The sequence below is a fragment of the Ornithorhynchus anatinus genome, chromosome 18 (genome assembly GCF_004115215.2).
Source record: "Ornithorhynchus anatinus isolate Pmale09 chromosome 18, mOrnAna1.pri.v4, whole genome shotgun sequence".
In the NCBI taxonomy this organism is placed as follows: Eukaryota; Metazoa; Chordata; class Mammalia; order Monotremata; family Ornithorhynchidae; genus Ornithorhynchus; species Ornithorhynchus anatinus.
This window is the reverse complement of record NC_041745.1, coordinates 14,603,060-14,622,000: the sequence shown is the minus strand read 5'-3', so window position 1 is coordinate 14,622,000 and position 18,941 is coordinate 14,603,060. Positions and strand designations below refer to the sequence as shown.

The 18,941-nt window shown below is 55.7% G+C and overlaps 1 protein-coding gene and 1 long non-coding RNA gene across 5 annotated transcripts in view; both read left to right on the top strand.

Annotated features, from left to right (window-relative positions):
- Positions 1–18,941, top strand: part of ALMS1 (ALMS1 centrosome and basal body associated protein) — a 122,772-nt gene that overhangs the window by 49,028 nt on the left and 54,803 nt on the right. For all 4 annotated transcript variants that reach the window (XM_029083292.2, XM_029083288.2, XM_029083287.2 and 1 more), the window contains exons 3-5: positions 4,022–4,145; positions 5,360–7,406; positions 15,947–16,106. In XM_029083292.2, coding sequence (XP_028939125.1) covers positions 4,022–4,145; positions 5,360–7,406; positions 15,947–16,106 — 2,331 coding nt within the window. The remainder of the gene's footprint in view (positions 1–4,021; positions 4,146–5,359; positions 7,407–15,946; positions 16,107–18,941) is intronic.
- LOC120638964 lies at positions 8,268–10,553 on the top strand. Its single transcript, XR_005661027.1, has 3 exons — positions 8,268–8,408; positions 9,513–9,888; positions 10,172–10,553. It is a non-coding gene; the product is annotated as an uncharacterized LOC120638964 (long non-coding RNA).

Sequence of the window (18,941 nt, the reverse complement as noted above, 5' to 3'; positions counted from 1 at the left end):
GTAGAAGATGATCGGGTTGGACACTGTCCCTGTCCCACATGGGGCTCCCAGTCTAACGGGAAGGGAGGACGGGCTCTTAATCCCCATTTTACAGACCGAGGCTCCGAGAGGCCGTGACTTGCCCAAGGTCACACAGCAGACGGGCGGCGCAGCCGGAATTAGAACTCAGGTCGGTCCCCGCTCTATCCCCTGGCCACACTGTTTCTCTAGCCAAGGAGTCATGGTGCCTTATTTTGTGTTCTTTTCTTTCTGGTTTTAAAGAAAAACCAGGGAACTCGAGAGCCCTTTTCTCAGGGGTGACGTTCATTCGTTCAGTCGTATTTATTGAGCGCTTACTGTGTGCAGAGCACTGTACTGAGCGCCTGGAATGTTCAATTCGGCAACAGACAGAGACAATCCCTGCCCAACAGCGGGCTCACAGTCAGTTCTCCTGGTCGTAGTTAACGGAAATGTAACCAGGTATAATATTAGGAAGACACAGTAGGTGAATGAATGGAAACAAGTTTGTTTTTTTTTAACGGTATCTGTTAAAATGCTTCCTTGGGGGCCAAGCACTGTAATAATAGTAATGATGATAATAATGATGATGATGGTGTTTGTTAAGCACTTACTGTATGCCAAGCACTGTTCTAAGCACCGGGGTGGATACAGGGTAGTCAGGTTGTCCCATGTGGGGCTCACACTTTTAATCCCCATTTTACAGAAGAGGTAACTGAGGCCCAGCGATGGGAAGTGACTTGCCCCAGGTCACACAGCAGACAAGTGGCCGAGCCGGGATCAGAACCCACTTCCTCTGACTCCCAAGCCCGGGTTCTTTCTGCCAAGCCACGCTGCTTCTCTGCCGTACTAAGCGTGAGGTAGATACATGCCAGTCGGATTGGACCCTCTCCCTGGTCCACATGGAGGCTCGCAGTCTTAATCCCCATTTTCCAGAGGAGGGAACTGAGGCCCGGAGAAGTGAAGTGACTTGCCCAAGGTCCCACAGCAGACAAGGGCTGGAGTCTGGTTCCAAGCCACCCCTGACTCCCTGTGACCTGTGTCCTACCCAGCAGGCCGCACTGTCGACCCCGGGCCCGTGTCTTACCGCTGGCCCGGAACGCCGACCCTCCTCAAATCCGCCAATCCCTCTTCCCCCCTTCCAAGCCCTCCCGGAGGCCCACCTCCTCCAAGAGGCCTTCCCAGACTGAGCCCCACTTTTCCTCACCTCCCACTCCCTTCTGCGTCGCCCTGACCCGTTCCCTTTGCTCTTCCCCCTCCCCCCGCCCCACAGCACTTGTGCGCCCGTCGTCGGGCGGGGATCGTCTCTATCTGTTGCCGAATTGCACGTTCCGAGCGCTGAGTACGGTGCTCCGCACACAGTAAGCGCTCAGTAAATACCATCGAGTGAATGAATGTATAGCTATAATTAATTTGTATTGATTCCTGTTCACTTGTATTGACGTCCGTCTCCCCCCCCCCCCCCCCCAGACTGTGAGCCCGCTGTGGGCCGGGATTGTCTCTCTTTATTGCTGTGCTCTCCAAGCGCTTAGCACGATAATGTACAATTGGGCAACAGATAGAGACAATCCCGGCCCAACAGTGGGCTCACAGTCTAGAAGGGGGAGACAGCAAAACAAAGCGAGTAAGTCAGGCATCGATACCATCAAAATAGAGAAATAGAATCATAGGTCCAGACCCATCGTTAATAAAATAGAGTGATAAATAATATGTACAGATAGACACAGGTGCTGTGGGGCGGGGAAGGGGGTAGAGCAGAGGGAGGGAGGAGGGGGAGATGAGGAGGGGAGGGAGGGCAGAGGGAAAGTTGCAGCGGCCAAGCCGATGGGGTAAATGACAAACTGAAACGTCGGGACACGATCACATTACCGCCAAGTTCCTGATATCCCACTCCCCCGAGATCCATTTTCTTCTCCGATTAGGTGGGGCTGGGAGGGAATTTGCCGTAGTTTTGATATTTATTAAATGCTTACTAAGTGCAGAGAGCTGTACGAAGCGCTTGGGAGAGGCCAGCAGAATCACGTTCCCGACCCGTGGCGAGCTTAGAGTTTAAGAGGAGGAGACAGACGTGAAAGAAGACCGATACCTACCTCAGTCTGCTGTGGAAGACTTCTTAAATGCCCTGTTACGTGAATCCCCTCTGTGGTGGGTTCTTCCGATTAGTCTTTCATTTTATGTGATTCAGATTTTTTCAAGCTATTTGGCAAGCACGTACTGTGTACCAGGCGCTGTCCTAAGCGCCGAGGTAGATAGAGAGCTAATCACTTGGGGCACAGTCCCTGTGCCACATGGAGCTCGCAGTCTTCATCCCCATTTGACAGACGAGGTAACCGAGGGCCAGAGAAGTGAAGTGACCTGCCCAAGGTCACACAAGAGACGTGTGGCAGAGCCGGGATTAGAACCCAGGTCTTTGGGACCCCCCCAGGCCCCGGGCTCTATTCACTAGACCACAGAGGTTTGCGCGCCGGAGACCAGAACAGGTCGATCCCTTTATGGAGCGTGTCGTGCCCCCACGTATGATATCTTGTCCAGGTTCAGAAGGGAGAGGAATGTTGACGGATGTAACGGATGAGGAGCGGCGCGGCTCAGTGGAAGGAGCCCGGGCTTGGGAGCCGGAGGTCGTGGGTTCTGATTCCGGCTCCACCACTTGTCAGCTGTGTGATTTCGGGCAAATCGCTTCACTGCTGGGCCTCAGTTACCTCATCTGGAAAAGGGGAATGAAGACTGGGAGCCCCCCGTGGGACACCCTGATGACCTTGTATCTACCCCGGTGCTTAGAACGGTGCTTGGCACATAGTTAGCGCTTGACAGATACCATCGTTATTGTTATTATTAGCAGGAATATGGATCTCATACTCCGGTGATGCTGGGCCTCCCAGAAGATTCCTTAGCAAGTCAGTCGATCCCGAACTCTGTTTGCAGCGCCTACCGTGTCTTCGGTCTTTTTTTAAATGGTATTTGTTAAGTGCTTACGCTGTCGTAGGCGCCGAGGTAGATCAGCGCTTAGTACAGTGCTCTGCACACAGTAAGTGCACAATAAATAGGGCTGAATGAATGAATACAAGCGAATCAGGTGAGATACAGTGCCTGTCCCACATGGGGCTCACGGTCTAAATAGGAGGGGGAACAGGGAAACTGAGTCACAGAGAAATGACTCGCTCAAGGTCACGCAGCCAGTATTTGAGCCTAGTGCATAGAGCACAGGCCTGGGAATCGGAGGGACCGCGTGGCTCAGTGGAGTCCGAGAGCGTGGGTTCGAATCCCCACTCCGCCACTTGTCGTGGGTGTGACTGTGGGCCTGTCGTTTTCACTTCTCTGGGCCTCAGTGACCTCATCTGTACACGGGGGACAACCTCCTTACCCCGTATCCACCCCAGCGCTTAGAACAGTGCTCTGCACGTAGGAAGCGCTTAACAAATGTCGACGTCGTCGGGTTCTCATCCCGGCTCCGCCACGTGTCTGCTTGGGTGACCTTGGGCCTGAGCTATCTCATCTGAGTTGCTGATGAGAGAACTGAGGCCCGGAGAAGTTAAGTGGCTCCCCCAAGGTCACTCAGCAAACAGGTGGCAGAGGTGGGATTAGAACCCATGTCCTCTGGCTCCCAAGCCCGTGCTCTATCCGCCGAGCCACACTGCTTCTCCGAATCGATGGTGTCCGTTAAGCGCTTACTGTGTGCCAGGCGGCGTTCTAAGCGCTGGAGTAGATATAGGGTGATCAGGTGGTCCCACGTGGGGCTCGCGGTCTTGGTCCCCATTTCACGGATGAGGTCACCGAGGCCCAGAGAAGTTAAGCGGCTTGCCCAGAGTCACACAGCAGGCCGGCGGCGGAGCCGGGATCAGAACCGGCGCCCTCCGACTCCCAAGCCCGGGCTCTTGCCGCCGAGCCACGCCCGATGCTGGTTCCCCTCTGCCCGAGAGCGCGACGCCAGACGGCCGGGGGGCTGAGTCCACAAGGGGTTGATGAACACGCCGTGACGTTCGGCTTTGCGCATCACCCGCCGTTTCTGTCTCTTTAAACCTCGCAGCTTTTGGGGACAGCGGCATCTCTCCCCACCTCCCCCTGGCGGCATCCTCCCCGCCCCAAGAGCCCAAGGTCTGGGACGACGACACCTCCTTCCAGCGGACCGACCTGGATTTCGCCCCTCTGAGGTGGGATGTCGGGACGCGGAGGCTCGGGCCGCTCGTCGTGGGCAGGGAAAGTGTCCGTTTATTGTTCTGTCGTCCTCTCCCGCACTGCTCTGCTCACAGTAGGCGCTCAGTAAATACGAATGAAGGGACTATGCGTGATCTTTATGCGGTCCTGTTTCCAAGTCCCTGGACCGATCGGTGACTCTGGCCAGAAGAACTATTCGGATTCTACCCCATCGGTCAATCAGTCGCATTCACCGAATGCTTACCGTGTGCCAAACACTGTCCTGAGCACTTGGGGGAGTCCAGTATAACACAGTTGGTAGACGGATTCCCAGGGCATACTCTTCTGCTCGGTCTTTAAGCCCTACTGTTTCCAAACCCCTGGACGGATTCGTGACTTAGTCCAGAGGAAGTATTCAGATTGTTCCCCGTCGATCGACCGCGTGGATTGAGCGCTTACGGTGTGCAGAGCCCTGTACTGAGCGCTTGGGAGAGTCCGGTATAACACAGTTGGTAGGCGCATGCCCAGTGCTCACTGTTCGGCTCCGTCTTTAAGCTGAAATGTTTCCAAACCACTGGGGAGATGGGTGACTTGGGCCGGAAGTGTTCAGATCCTACCCGGTCGATGGTATTTATTGAGCGCTTACTGGGTGCAGGGCATTGTAGCAAGCGCTTGGGAGAGTGCGATATTACTATGGTTGTACTCGGTAAGCGCTCAGTCTGTGCCAAGCACTGTTCTAAGCGCTGGGGTCGATACAAGTTCCTCGGGTGGGACACGGTCCCGGCCCACATGGGGCTCACACTCTTAATCCCGGTGGTACAGGTGAGGTAACCGAGGTCCGGAGAAGTGAAGCGACTGGGCCGAGGTCACACGGCGGACGCGTGGCGGAGCCAGGACTAGAACCCGGGTCCTTCTGACTCCCGGCCCCGTGCTCTATCCATTAAGGCACACTGCTCCTCTTGATAGAAAGCACTATGATATTTTTAATATGTAATATAATACAATGTAACAGAATCGGCAGGGACGTGGCCAGCGCATAGTCTCCTGCTCGATCTTTAAGCCGTACCGTTTCCAAGCCACCGGACGGATCTGTTACTTCAGCCAGGGAATTATTCAGATTCTCCCCCAAGGCATGCTCATTTAAAACCTAGTTTTTTCGAAAGGTGTTGGTTAAGCGCCGACCATGTGTTTGTTGTGAGGGTTTTGCGTCTTTCTCTTAATGTATTTCCAGGGCGACCCCAGATCAGTCGGAAATGACCGAAGGGCACTCGAGGCCTTCGCGACCCAGCGAAGCCTTGCTCTCGGCGGCTTCGGGAGCGGCTCCGGACTTAGCGAACAGCCGTGTCAGTCTGTCGCGGCACACGCTTGCCGCTACGGGTTATGATGCCAGCCTCTCCCAGCACCCCTTTACTCTGCCCGGCCAAGAAGACGACGAAGGGCCCGCCTCCCCCGAGCCTGACGGCGGGCACCCGGGCCCCAGCGGAGCGGACGGTTTACGAGTCCTCGGTTCGCAGACTTCCCGGGAAGGGCAGGCCCAAACCGCCCCCGCGAGCGCGAGCCCAAATCCCGGTGCGGGAGCCCAGGCCTATTTCCCGGAAGAGAGGCCCGCTCCTTTCCTCCTGGGGTTGTTGGAGAAGGAAGTAGGGCTCCTCACTTCTCTGGAGGCCCCCTCTTTTTCGGGCAGAAGACCCTCGTGCGAGCCAGTCTCTCCCGGGAATCCCGAGGAGAGCCAAGTCAGGCCGGAAGCGAGTCCTTCAGAGTCGGCGGAGACACCGTCGGTAGAGTTCGGGGAAGAACCCCCCCCGATATTTACCGAAGAGGAGATGGCTCCAGAGGGCGCGTCTTCCGGGTTTTTAGAGGGACAGCCCGTTAAGAATCCCCCCCGTCCGTCGGCGAATTGTGGGAAATCTCCGGAAGCTCCCCCGGCCGCCGGGGCCGATGCTGCCGATGTCCGAGGGCGGCCCTCCGGCCGTACTACTCGTTCCGTCGGCGGGCCCCCCGGGAAGTCCCCGGTGGCGAAGTTCCCCCGACAGCAGCAGAAGGAAGCCCCCCCGTCTTCCCCGGACCAGCCCGGCGCTAACGAACCCGCACCCCTCCGGGCGGCGACTGTCGATTTTAGCGGGCGGGAGATCCGGCCCGAGGGCAGCGGGGCCAAAACGTCTGCCTCATCTGGTGACAGTTCTGGGGGGGAGAAAAAGGAAAGAGACAGTCCTCTCTGGAGTCACCCGTTCCTGGACGAGAAATCTTTCTTCCGACGGCTGACTCGTCCCATCCACCAGTCGACTCCTGGGCTGTCTGCAGCCAAAGCCGTCACCCGAGAAGGAGGCTTCCGGCCCCTTCCCGTCACCCCCGACCCGCAGGCCTCGCTCTCTTGTCGGAGCGACGGAACGTCCGAGAGCCCCGGCAAGCCTCCCGTCCCGAATCGGGCCCCCCCTCCGAGTGACGGGAATACGAACCGGGACAACTTTCCCCCCGGGGGGATGGTCCCTCCTCTCCCGACTCTGAGTTTCCTGGAGAAGATCGGAGCCTGGGATACCAGGCCTCGAGATGACAGGTCCCCTGAGGTGCCAGCCGCACCCGGCCCGTGCGGCGTCTCCGGCAGGCCGCGAGCCCGGGAGGTGATCGCGGGGTCCTCGGGCCGCACCCTGTCCCCGGTGGGGGGCTCTCCCGTCGGTGGGGCAGAGTCAGGGATGAGCCCGCCTGCCCGGGAAGGGATGCCGCTTGACGCCTCCCGCCCGCGCTCGGGAGACGGAGTGGGCCAAGAGAGGCCGCGGCCCGAAGCCGCTGACGTCCCGAGCCGCGGCGACGGCAGGGCCGGCCCGTTAGGACTCCCTGACGTCACGAGCGACGAGGCTGAGGGCCGAAGATCCGGGCTCGGCGTTCCCGGGTCCGCTCCCTGGGCAGATCCGGGAAAGACCGGCGGAGCCCGGGCCTCGGGGCGGGATGCCGGCCCGTCTGAGGAGAGAGGCGTCGAAGCGCTCGGGGGTGACGGACGAGAGGAGCGCAGCCTGCGCCGAAACGGCTCCGAACCGTCCCGTGGCCCAGATGTTTCCGCTGGTCTCCTCCCCGTGAACCGATTTGGCGCCGTTTTCCCGGAGGACGGCGTGAACCGTCCGGCACCTCTGCCCGCGAGCGCTGGGGCGGTCGAGGTCGCCGCCACCTCCGTCCCAGTGGCCCCCGAGCCGTCGGTTGACAGTTTAGGAGCCGAGGAGATCTGCTCGCCCTCTCCTCCGCAGACACCAACCGAGAGGGAACTGAACATCGAAGATCGAATACCCGTAAGTGTCCGTCTGGCCATTTCTCTGTAATAAGAATCGTGATAATGGGATTCGTGAAGCGCTTACTCTGTACCAGCTACCTACCGTGTCCCGGCAGAAACGAGGGAGGAAAATTTGCTGCTTTTCCTTAGGGACGGAAAGCCGCATCCTGGTGCTTTGTGGGAATTGTTCGGGTGGAAAATCTCCAAGCCGGGTCACTCGTCACCCTGGTCGTTCTGAAGGCTAGATATGCCGACAGTTCTTGGATCAATCAGTGGTATTTATCGATCGCCTAGCGTGTGCAGAGCACTGTAAGAAGCGCCGGGGGAGAGTGCAGTCCGACGGGGTCGGTAGACACGTTTCCTGCCCGCGGCGGGCTTACGGTTTTAGGGAGGCAGCGTGGCCTCGCGGATAGAGCATAGGCCTGGGAGTCGGCAGGTCACGGGTTCTAATCCCGGCTCCGCCACTCGCCCGCTGCGTGACCTCGGGCAAGTCACTTCACGTCTCTGGGCCTCGGTTACCTCATCTGGAAAACGGTGATCGAGACTGTGAGCCCCGCGTGGGACAGGGACTGCGTGCGACCCGATTTGGTGGTAGTCCACCCCAGCGCTTAGTGCCTGGCACCTAGTAGGTGCCCGATGACTAGCACAATAATTATTGTTTAGAGGGGTCGATCCTAAGCCGGAATGAGGACTCCGGTAGCGAAAGAGTTTGAGAAATGGGACGCGGCAGCTAAATCTGTGAATCCCTTCTCCTCGTCCCTTGGGAATCCTTCTTCGAGAGGCACTTTTGTTCCAGGAGAAAACTTTAATACAGTATGTATTACTTAATCCCACCCTCATAGCCCATTTCTTCCCAGTAGCACAGTCATCATGCGGAATTGTGACATTCTGTTCCATTTGTAATGTCACAAACACCGAATTAGGGCTACATGCGAAGAGGAAAGAGGCTGTATGCGTTAAGTGCTTCTCCTTTCACCGGAGCAGAGAGAACAGAGAAAATTACTAGGCAGAGACTTCTACTGTAAATATTCTTTCTTCTCCCTCCCCCCGCAGCCCCCTCCCCCTCCCCATCTCCTCCTCTTCTGGACAAAAAAGTCATTTTAAAAATAAACCTCTGGCCCTCTCTAACCTCATCATCCAAAAAAAAAAAAAAAAAGAGAAGAGAAAATCTAATGGCTCTGCGTTAAATAAATGGACCCCTCTGTAGCCATTAGTTGGACTTAATCAAGGCTACAGGATTCCAGCATCCTGCTCCTGAGCTCTGAATATGAAGGAACTACTCCAACCCCCCTTTGCCTCGGTTTCTTCACGGAAAGTTGGACTCCGGGGCCGCCCGACACTTTCTTCCCGGCTTGGGTAAAGGATCGGAGAAGACGAGAAGCAGCCCGGCCTGGCGGGCGGAGCCCGGGCCTAGGAGACAGAAGGACCTGGGTTCTCATCCCGGCTCCGCCGCTTGTCCGCCGTGTGACCTCGGGCCAGGCACTTTATTTCTCTGGGCCTCACGTCCCTCCCCGGGGAAATGGAGGCGAAGGCCGGGAGCCCCGGGTGGGACTGTGTCCAACTGGGTTAGCTCGTGTATTCCCCAGGGCCTAGCACGGGGCCGGGCTTATGGTCGGCAAGTAACAGATACCGGGAGAAGAGTGTTGTTGGGTGAAATATACTTGGACGAGAGGCCAGCTGATAATAATAATAATAATAATAATAGTAACGTTGGTGTTTGTTAAGCGTTTACGATGTGTCGCGCACCCTTCCAAGCGCTGGGAAGATACAGGGTAATCAGGTTGTCCCACGTGAGGCTCACAGTCTTCATCCCCATTTTACGGGTGAGGTCACCGAGGCACTGAGAAGTAACTTGCCCAGCGTCACGCCGCTCTTATAGTAGTGGCTTAAAAGAGCCGATCATCCAAGGCAGTAGCCATATTGATCCCCATCAGTAACGACGTTTGAGAAGTAAAAACGAAACCGAGAGGGACGTTGGTTTGGCAGGAGTCCTCTCATGCGGGATTTATAGCCTTCCCCTTAAACAGAACCATTCGAGCTCCGTAGCCTTTACTGTAGAACAGTATTTCTCCCGCAGCTTCGGTGATTCAGAGCGGGCTTTGTTCGACTCCCGTTTTCAATCCAGAAAGGCGAACTCTCGAACGGCTCCTCCGTGAAAGGAAGACGCTTCCGGGAACCCGAGGCGCCGGAGGTATCGAGGGGAGGATGGGCATTTCGAAGGAGAGGTGGAAAGTGAAATTCGTCAGACGACGGACATCTGGAAGGAGAGGTTGCAAGCGAAATTCGTTAGACTCGACGGCCAGAGAGTAGAGTCCGTTTCTAGCGTCCGGAATATCGCGTCTCCTCGGCTTCGAGGAAACCCTTCTCGTCAATCACTGCCAGGCAGCTGCATACAGGTCGCCGCCTCAGCTCCGAATTTCTTTATTCAGCTGACCTGGAGTCTAAATAATCCGAGACGGTGAAAATAACAAGGGAGAGTTGTGCAGCGTTAGTGTTTTTAGGTGAACGTTGCGGGCCCTCGGGAACGGGGAGAAATTTGAGTCCTCTGACAATGGGGAAACTTCCACGTGAGCCGCTCCTCCCAAAGCAGCGTGGCCTAGTTGAAGGAGCACGGGCCCGGGACCTGGGTTCTAATCCCGGCTAGGCCAGATGCGTGCTGGGTGACCTTGGGCCAGTCACTTAACTACCCCGTGCCTCAGTTGTCCCCTTCTCCCTCCTCTTAGACCGTGAGCCCTCTGCGGGACGGGGACTGTGTCCAACCTAACTGACTTGTATCCACCCCAGGGCTCGGAACAGCGTTGGGCACCTAGCAAGCGCTCGACAAGTGCCATTTGAAAAAGAGATGCGGCGTCATCTTTCAAGCTTGGAGCAGCAAAGGGTGGATGTCTTTTTTTTTTTTTTTAAATTAAAATCCGAAGAGATGGAAAAAGACCGTTGGCTCAAGCCTAATCTGAGTGCCAGTTTGGCAGGGCCTCGGGGATGAGGGTCAATAAAATCTTCTTAGTTTTCGACGGAGTGAGGAGTTATGCCTTCCAGACCTGGCTGGATGTTGCAGGGATGGGGGAGGGTGGCTAAGTGGGCAGAGGGAGAAGGTTTATTCGCATGTCCGTCACCGTAGAGGGAAGGAGCACGGCAGAGCGGGTAGAAACGGGCCTAGGAGGCAGAAGGTCACGGGCTCTAATCCCGGCTGCGCCGCTCGCCCGCTGCGTGACCTCGGACAAGTCGCTTCATTTCTTTGTCCCAGTTCCCTCATCTTTAAAATGGGGATTGAGGCTTGTGAGCCCCACGGGGGACTGTGTCCAACCCGGTTTCCTGTGTCCACCCCAGCTCTTAGTACATCGCCTGGCACTGAGCGGATGTCATAATAATTATTATTATGATTAGAGGAAAGTCACGCGAGGGTGGACGAGGGGTTCTAGAACACTTGAAGTAACAAAAGCTGAAATTCTGGTTGGCGGTATTTCAGTGTTTTTCCCGAGTAGAGACCAGACCACCCCATCCTCAGCCAGATCCCCTCGTCACTGACAATGAATTCGGTGTGGCGGAAGGATTTGGGAGAAGCCTGGTTCAGCGACGGTGATTCCCGCCCCAAATCTAATCAGGTTAGAGTTGACCTCAGAACGGCCCTAGAAGCAGATCAGAAAGCAACGGCACGAACCAGGTTCATCTAAAACCGATACCTCTAGGGAGAGATGTTGGTGGAAAAGCGAAATATTTTGGCTTTAAACGTGGCCTGACAACTCCATTAGCCTTTCCGAAAGAAATGGGGGGCCAGAGGGGAGTCAGAAGGGTCAGTCAGTTCGGATTGATTTGGTGGCCACGGTGCAGGCTCGGGGGAACGGGGGTAAAGAGGACAGGGGATACCCACGGCGGCCCGGACGGGCTCGTTCCGTTCACGGTCGCTCTGCAAAGAGGGGCGGCGTTACAGCGTCTAGCGTCCGGAATATCGCGTCTCCTCGGCTTTTGAGGAAAGCCTTCTCGGCAGTCACTGCCAGGCAGCTGCACAACAGGTCGCCGCCTCAGCTCTGGATATCTTTATTCCGACGACCTGGAGTCCGAATAATCCCGGAGAGTAACGTCTTCGGTCGGTCCACCCTTTCGGCGCCTCGCGTCGCCCTAACGTCCCCGAAGACGCCGAGGGAACGATGCGAAAGTGACCGTGAGCCCGTTGTGGGCTGGGGAGGGTCTCTCTCTGTTGCCGGATTGTACTTCCCAAGCGGTCGGTACAGTGCTGTGCACACAGTGAGCGCTCAGTAAATACGATCGAATGAACGAAGGAATGATGTTCCAGCCCGGGCCAGTCGCGGTGATGTCCCTGGGAACCTTGGAGTGTGTTTTAAGCGAAGCGGGTAGCTCGGAAGGAGGCGGACTCTTACGAGTGAAACATCTTAAGCTCCTCTTCCGGTTATGCCCTGCCCTTCTCAGGGTTTTATGTCCCCCGCCGACCTCACGAGAAGCAGCGCGGCTCAGTGGAAAGAGCCCGGGCTTGGGAGTCAGAGGTGGCGGGTTCTAATCCCGGCCCCCCCACGCGTCAGCCGGGTGACTTCGGGCCAGTCGCTTCACTTCTCTGTGCCTCAGTTACCTCATCTGGAAAATGGGGATTAAGTCCGTGAGCCTCACGTGGGACAACCTGATTACTTTGTATCCCCCCCCCCCCCAGCGCTTAGAACAGCGCTTGGCACATAGTAAGCGCTTGACAAATACCATCGTTATTACTGTTATAAGGAAGTTGCCAAGCAAAATAACTGGAGAGTATCTCCCCGTCCCCCCGCGGAGGTTGATAGCTGTGGCGGAAAAGCGTTCATTCACCCGGTGGTATTGATTGAGCGCTTACTGTGTGCCCAGCACCGTGCGAAGTGCTTGGGAGAGCCCGATTCGACAATAAACATATAAGCGTATATGAGAAGCAGGATGGCGTAGTGGCCAGAGCCCCGACGGGGAGTCAGAAGGTCATGGGTTCTGATCCCGGCTCCTCCACTTGTCTGCTGTGTGGCCTTGGACAAGTCACTTCACTGGGCCTCGGTACCCTCATCTGTAAAATGGGGATGGAGACTGTGAGCCCCGTGTGGGACAGGGACTGCGTCCAGCGCGACTTGCTTGTATCTACCCCGGCGCTTAGTACGGTGCCCGGCACATTGTAAGCGTTTAACAAATGCCGTAATTATTATTATTTACCTCCCCCGCCCACAAGGAGCTTACAGTCTAGCTTGAGGTCACGTGCACTTGCTGGCGGTGGAAGCAGCGTGGCCTAGTGGAAGGAGCCCGGGCCTGAGAGTCAGAGGACCTGGGTTCTAATCCTGGCCCTGCCACTTGTCTGCCCGGTGACCTTGGGCAAGTCACTTATCTTCTCCGGCCCTCCGTTTCCTCATCTGTAAAGTGGGGATTGAGACTGTAAGCCCCATGTGGGGCAGGGACTGTGTCCAACCCAATTATCTTGTGTCTTCCACACCGTTTAGTACTGTGCCTGGCACGTAATAAGCGCTTAACAGATACCACAGTTATTATTATTCTGATACCTGCTACTTGGGATATAGGGTTCCTTGTTTCCTGAGAGACTGCTTTTCTCCTCTCCCTACCCTTAACCCAGGCCTCTCTTGAACTTCTTCGGGACTTACATCCGTGACGGTGGCCTTTATTCTCCTCATCTGTTCGTTTAATCGTGGAAATGAGAAGTTACAGCGGCGTCTCCGAGCGTGAACGTTCCCTCCTCTTGGCCCCTGAAGGCCCTCCCCCTAACGCGAGCTCGGCACTGTGTTTCGTTTTGCCCGTTTAAGTTTTAAGTTGGCTATGTTATCTATTTCGGGAGATTATTCCGCCAATCTATCGGCTCTAATGGTGGGAAGTTTCTTGAAGCCTTGCCCAAGCTTTCAGGGCGTGACATTTTCACTCGTTTCCTTTTGTCCTTCGTTTTCAGAAGAGAGGGCTTTCCAAAAAAAAAAAAAAAAAAAAATAAAAAATTAGTTTTATTTCTGGTGGGTTTTAATGAGCGGCTTTCTGAGGGGACGCCCCGAGAGCGGGATGTCGGAAAAATCGGAGCCTAACGGGGTTTGTGCTGCTTCCGGAGGAGAGTGGGTGGGCAGCGGTTGGAGGGATGAATCCAATTCGTCCAACGCCCCGCCTCCTCTTAAGAAGGTTCGCTGAGCTAAAGACGGAAGGGACAGCAGGATAGCAATAACCGTAGTAACCGTGGGGTGTGTTGAGCGCTTACTGTGTGCCAGGCAGCGTACGCGTCGCTGGGGTGGATGGGAGAAAACGAGGTGGGACGCGGTCCCCGTCCCGCCTGGGGCGCACGGTCTCAATCCCCATTTTCCAGATGAGGTTACTGAGGCCCAGAGAGGTGAAGTGACGGGCCCTCGCTCACGCAGCAGACAAGTGGCGGAGCTGGGATTTGAACCCACGGCCTTCTGATATCCGGGCCCGTGCTCCGCCCACTCCGCCGTGACATGGGTGGGGACAGGAAAGCATCCCGGGAGAACCACGGGGCCAAACCTCTCCTTTTAGGAAGTTGAACAGCAGAAAAGAATCAGTCGACTGCATTTATTGAGCGCTCACCGCGTGCAGAGCGCTGTTCTGAGCACTTAACCCTCAACCCCGCAGTACTTCGGTACATAGCTTTAAACTGTGTGTTAGAAATGACTTCTATTAATGTCTGTCTCAGTCGATGGGGAGTAGGATGATCTAGCGGATAGAGTTAGATCACGGGTTCTAATCCCGGCTCTGCCACTTTGTCTGCTGTTTTCCCTTGGGCCAGTCGTCGCTTCACTTCTCTGGGCCTCAGTTCCCTTATCCGCGAAATGGGATCGAGACCCGTGAGCCCCACGTGGGACAGGGACCGGGTCCGACCCGATCGGCTTGGCTCCACCCCAGCGCTTGGTAGAGTGCCCGGCGCACAGTAAGCGCTTAACGAATACTACGACCGTTATCATTTTTCATTATTACTTACTGAGCGTTTACCGTTCAAAGAGCACTTTGCTAAACGCTTGGGAGAGTACGGTGTAGGTAGATAGGTTCCCTGCCCACAACCCCCTCTAAATTCGTTGCGGACTGGGAACGTGTCTACCTCGATTATCTCGTACCTCCCCCAGCGCTTACTACGGTGCCTGGCACGTAGTGAGCGCTTAACGAATAGCACAGCTATTATTATTATTATTATCCTCTGCAGATAGAGGATTCAGTACCTAATACAGTGCCTGGCACATTGTAAGCGCGTAACAAATGCCATTATTATTATTAATCGTTATTCTCCCTCCTACTCAGACGGGGGGACCTGATGATTTTGGACCTCCCCCAGCGCTCAGTACAGTGCTTGGCACAGATTAAGTGCCAGATAGATAGCACGATTCCCGTTATTATCCGAGCCTCGGTTTTGTTAGGCTTGTTAGGAGCCGCTCGGAGCCAGACGCCGTCCCGACCGGCTCACCCGGACGCTAGTCCGCAGAGATTTTTCCAGGTTTATTGTGATTATCATGGTACTTGTGAGGCGCTTACTGTATGCCAAGCACTCTTCTAGGCGCCGGGGGAGACGCACGTTAATCAGGTTGGACGCGGTCCCTGTCCCAGATGGGGCTCGCGGTCTTTATCCCCGTTTTCCAGATGAGGGAACTGAGGCCCAGAGAAGTGGAATGACGTGGCACAGGTCACACGGCAGGCCAGTGGCGGAGCCGGGATTAGAACCCAGGTCCCTCTGGCCGCCAGGCCCGGCCTCTTTCCGCTAGACTTTCCTCTTCCACCGGGGCCGGGTAACTTGGTCAGCGTGGCTCGATGGAAAGAACCCGGGCTCGGGAGTCAGAGGTCATGGGTTCGAATCCCAGCTCTGCCGCTCGTCAGCTGTGTGACTGTGGGCAAGTCGCTTCCCTTCTCTGTGCCTCAGTAACCTCATCTGTAAAGTGGGGATGAAGACTGTGAGCCTCACGTGGGACCACCCGAGTACCCCGTATCTACCCCAGTGCTTAGGTCAGTGCTCTGCACATAATAAGCGCTTAACAGATGCCAACATTATTATTGGTCGTCGGCCCGGGACCTGCAAATTCGCCAAGGCTCACAAACCCGGAGCGTTTCAGCGGACCAGTATGCGTGGGCTGCCAAGCGCTGAGTACGGAGCTCCACCCACCGTAAGCGCTCAGTAAATACTCTTGTCAGTCAGTCAGTTGGATTTATCGGGCGCTTCCTGTGTGCAGAGCGCTGTAATAAGCACTTGGCAGAGTACAATAAAACAATAAACAGACCCACCCCGCAGGGGAAACGGGCCTGGTGTGAACGATCCAACAAGTTCTAGTATCGGCTTAGTGGTTCCGGCTGTAAAATGGGGCCCGAAGTGGTAAGGGAGGTTCCGGACGGGGACCGCTTCTGCTAATTCGGTTGGATCCTCCCCTCCCAAGCGTTCCGTACAGTGCCCTGCCCGTAGTAAGCGCTCGCCGGAGAGGGTCGGTCGACTCTTGGACCGTCCCCCCGGACTGGGAGCGCCCCCAAGGGTACCGTTGACGGGTCGATTGAGAGCGGAGATTTCTTTTAAACTTTTCTGAAATTTTTCTTTTCCGGTTTTGCTCTCCCCGCCGTCAGGTTTACCTTCGTAACCTCGGCATCGACCAGTCGCCTTCGAGCATCTTGACCCCCTTCGTTCCCCGAGGGCCGATCCGGGAGCCGGAGTTCTCCCCCTCGGAATTCAGCGCGTCGAGGCTCTCCTCCGACGCTCTCCGGAAGACTGTCGCGGCCTCTGGAGGTAGGGAGAAAAGTGAAGACGCGTCCGACGCATTGCTTTCGTCGGATCCTATCTATCGAGCGCTTACTGCGGGCAGAGCTCTGGACTGAGCGCTTGGCTTGAAGATCCCCCAGTGCTCTTCCTGCCACTTTAGCGGGGAAAAAAATAGCTTTTGGGGGGGCTGGGTCGTTTTCTGTTACCTGAACACAGGCAGAGGTCGCGGGTTCTGATGCCGCCTCCGCCACTTGCCTGCTGTGTGACCTCGGGCAAGTCGTTTAACTTCTCTGGGCCTGGGTTACCTCATCTGGAGAACGGGGATTGAGACTGGGAGCCCCACGAAGGACGACTCGGTGACCTTGTATCCAGCCCAGCGCTTACAACGGCGCTTGGCACACAGTAAGCGCTTAACAGATACCGTAATTATGATTATCATTGTGTTTCCATTCAAAGCAGCGTGGCTTAGTGGAAAGAGCCCGGGCTTGGGAGTCGGAGGTCGTGGGTTCCGATCCCGGCTCCGCCGCTGTCTGCTTCGTCGCCTTGGGCAAGTCACTTCACTTCTCCGGCCTCAGTTCCCTCATCTGGAAAACGGGGATGAAGACTGGGAGCCCCACGTGGGACAACCTGATTACCTTGCATCTCCCCCAGAGCTTAGGACAGTGCTTGGCACATAGTAAGCGCTTAATCAAACACCATCGTTATTATATATTCATATAAAAACGCGCATGTGCATACACATGCGTATATATGTGTATATAGATCTATATTTCTTTTTTAAACGGTTCAGGAGTTATGGTTACGTACAGCATTAGGTTGGTCTACCTATTTACCGCACCCGACAATGTTCGAGAATAATCAGCAGGGCCTAGCGGCTGGAGCCCGGGCCTGGGAGTCGGAAGGACCTGGGTTCTAATCCCCGCTCCGCCGCCTGTCTGCCGCGTACCTTGGGCAGGTCACTTTACTTCTCCGGGCCTGTTAGGTCTTCTGTAAAGACTGCGGGGCCCAGGTAGGACAGGGACTGTGTCCGACCCGATCAGCTTGTACGTATCCCAGCGCTCAGTACAGACACGTATAAGTGCTGAACAAATGCCGTAAAAAGGCGCTTAAACACATCATCGTCATGATTATTATCATTGTTACGCATTATGGGTCCGGCTTCCTGGCGAAAAACCGCCGGGCAGGTCCGGTTTCAGGTCTTGCAGTGACCGGGCCAGAAATCGTGCACGAGTTTCAATTCTCAACTGCTTCGGTTGGAGCCGGGCCCACATTTTCTAAGGAAACGCATCGTCACGTGGCCGTCCGAGGAGGTCGGTAATAGCTAATCCCGTCAATCCCAACGCGCGCAATCAAGAAGCAAATTAAACAGTCCCCACAGAACAGGGCGCAGCTAGACCCACTAGTGATTTACTAGATTTGTCATTGCACGGTTGGACGGCAAACAGCGATTAGTGTCATTTTTGCCTACGAGGGACAGGGAGATCGTGATTAGTCGTGTATATATGTCTGTGATTCCGTTTATCTGTTTTGTTGGTCTTGATGCCTGTCTCCTTGTTTTGCCCTCTGTCTCCCCCTTATATATAGACTGTGAGCCCGTCGTTGAGCAGGGGTGGTCTCTATCTGTTGCCCAATTGTACATTCCAAGCGCTCAGTACAGCGCTCTGCACACAGTAAGCGCTCGATAAATGCGATTGAATGAATGGATTAGTTCCCGTACCGTGCGGCCTAGGGAAGTCCGAACGATGCGGAAACTTTTAAATCAGAACTATCTGTAAAGCTCATTTAACTCGATCGAAACCAGGAGAACCCGACGCCGCGTTTCGTTCGTTCATTCCGTTGTCTTGACCGAGCGCCTTTGGTGCGCAAAGCACCGTACTGAGCGCTCGGGAGAGTCCAGTCCAACAGCAGACGGACGCGTTCCCGGCCCGCCACCAGCTCACGATCCGGCGGGTGCAGCCCACCTCTTTGGATGCCTCAGGCTGATAGATAATCCTCACGGTTTTGATTCTCATGGAAGGCGGCTCCGGATAGAGCGCTGTCCTGGGAGTCGGGAGGTGGTGGGTTCTAACCCCGGCTCCGCCACCGGTCCGTTGTGTGACCTCGGTCGAGTCGCTTCGCTTCTCTGGGCCTCGGTTTCCTCCTCTGTGAAATGGGGATCAAGACTGCGAGCCCCGTGCGGGACGGGGACTGTCTCCAACCCGATTTGCTTACGTCCACCCCAGTGCTTAGTACAGTGCCTGGCACGGAGTAAGCGCTTAACCAACACCCTAATTATAATGCTAGTAATAGTAATTATTACACTGGGAGTCAGCGGGGAGGATATTCCTTGACTTCTGGAAATTGCCGTTTCCGTGGCTAACCGTAACAGTGTTGGTATTTGTTAAGCATTTATTATGTGCCAAGCACTGTACTAAGCGCTGGGATAGATAAAAGATAATCAGGTCACAATCCCTGTCCCGCTTGGGACTTAGAGTCTAAAGCAGCGTGGCCCAGTGGGAAGAGCACGGGCTTGGGAGTCACAAGGTCGTGGGTTCTGATCCCGCCTCCGCCACTTGTCAGCTGTGTGACTTCGGGCAAGTGGCTTCGCTTCTCTGGGCCTCGGTCACCTCATCTGTAAATGATGGGGGGATTTAGACTGCGAGCCCCACGTGGGCCAGCCTGATGACCTTGTATCTCCCCCAGCGCTCGGAACAGTGCCTGGCACACTGAAAGCGCTTAACGGATGCCATCGTCGTCATTATTATTAGATGGAAGGGAGAACAAGTCGAATCCCCATGTTACAGATGAGGAGACCGCGGCACAGAGAGGTCAAGTGAGCTGTCCCGGGTCACCCGGCAGGCGAGTGGCAGAGCCGGGATTAGA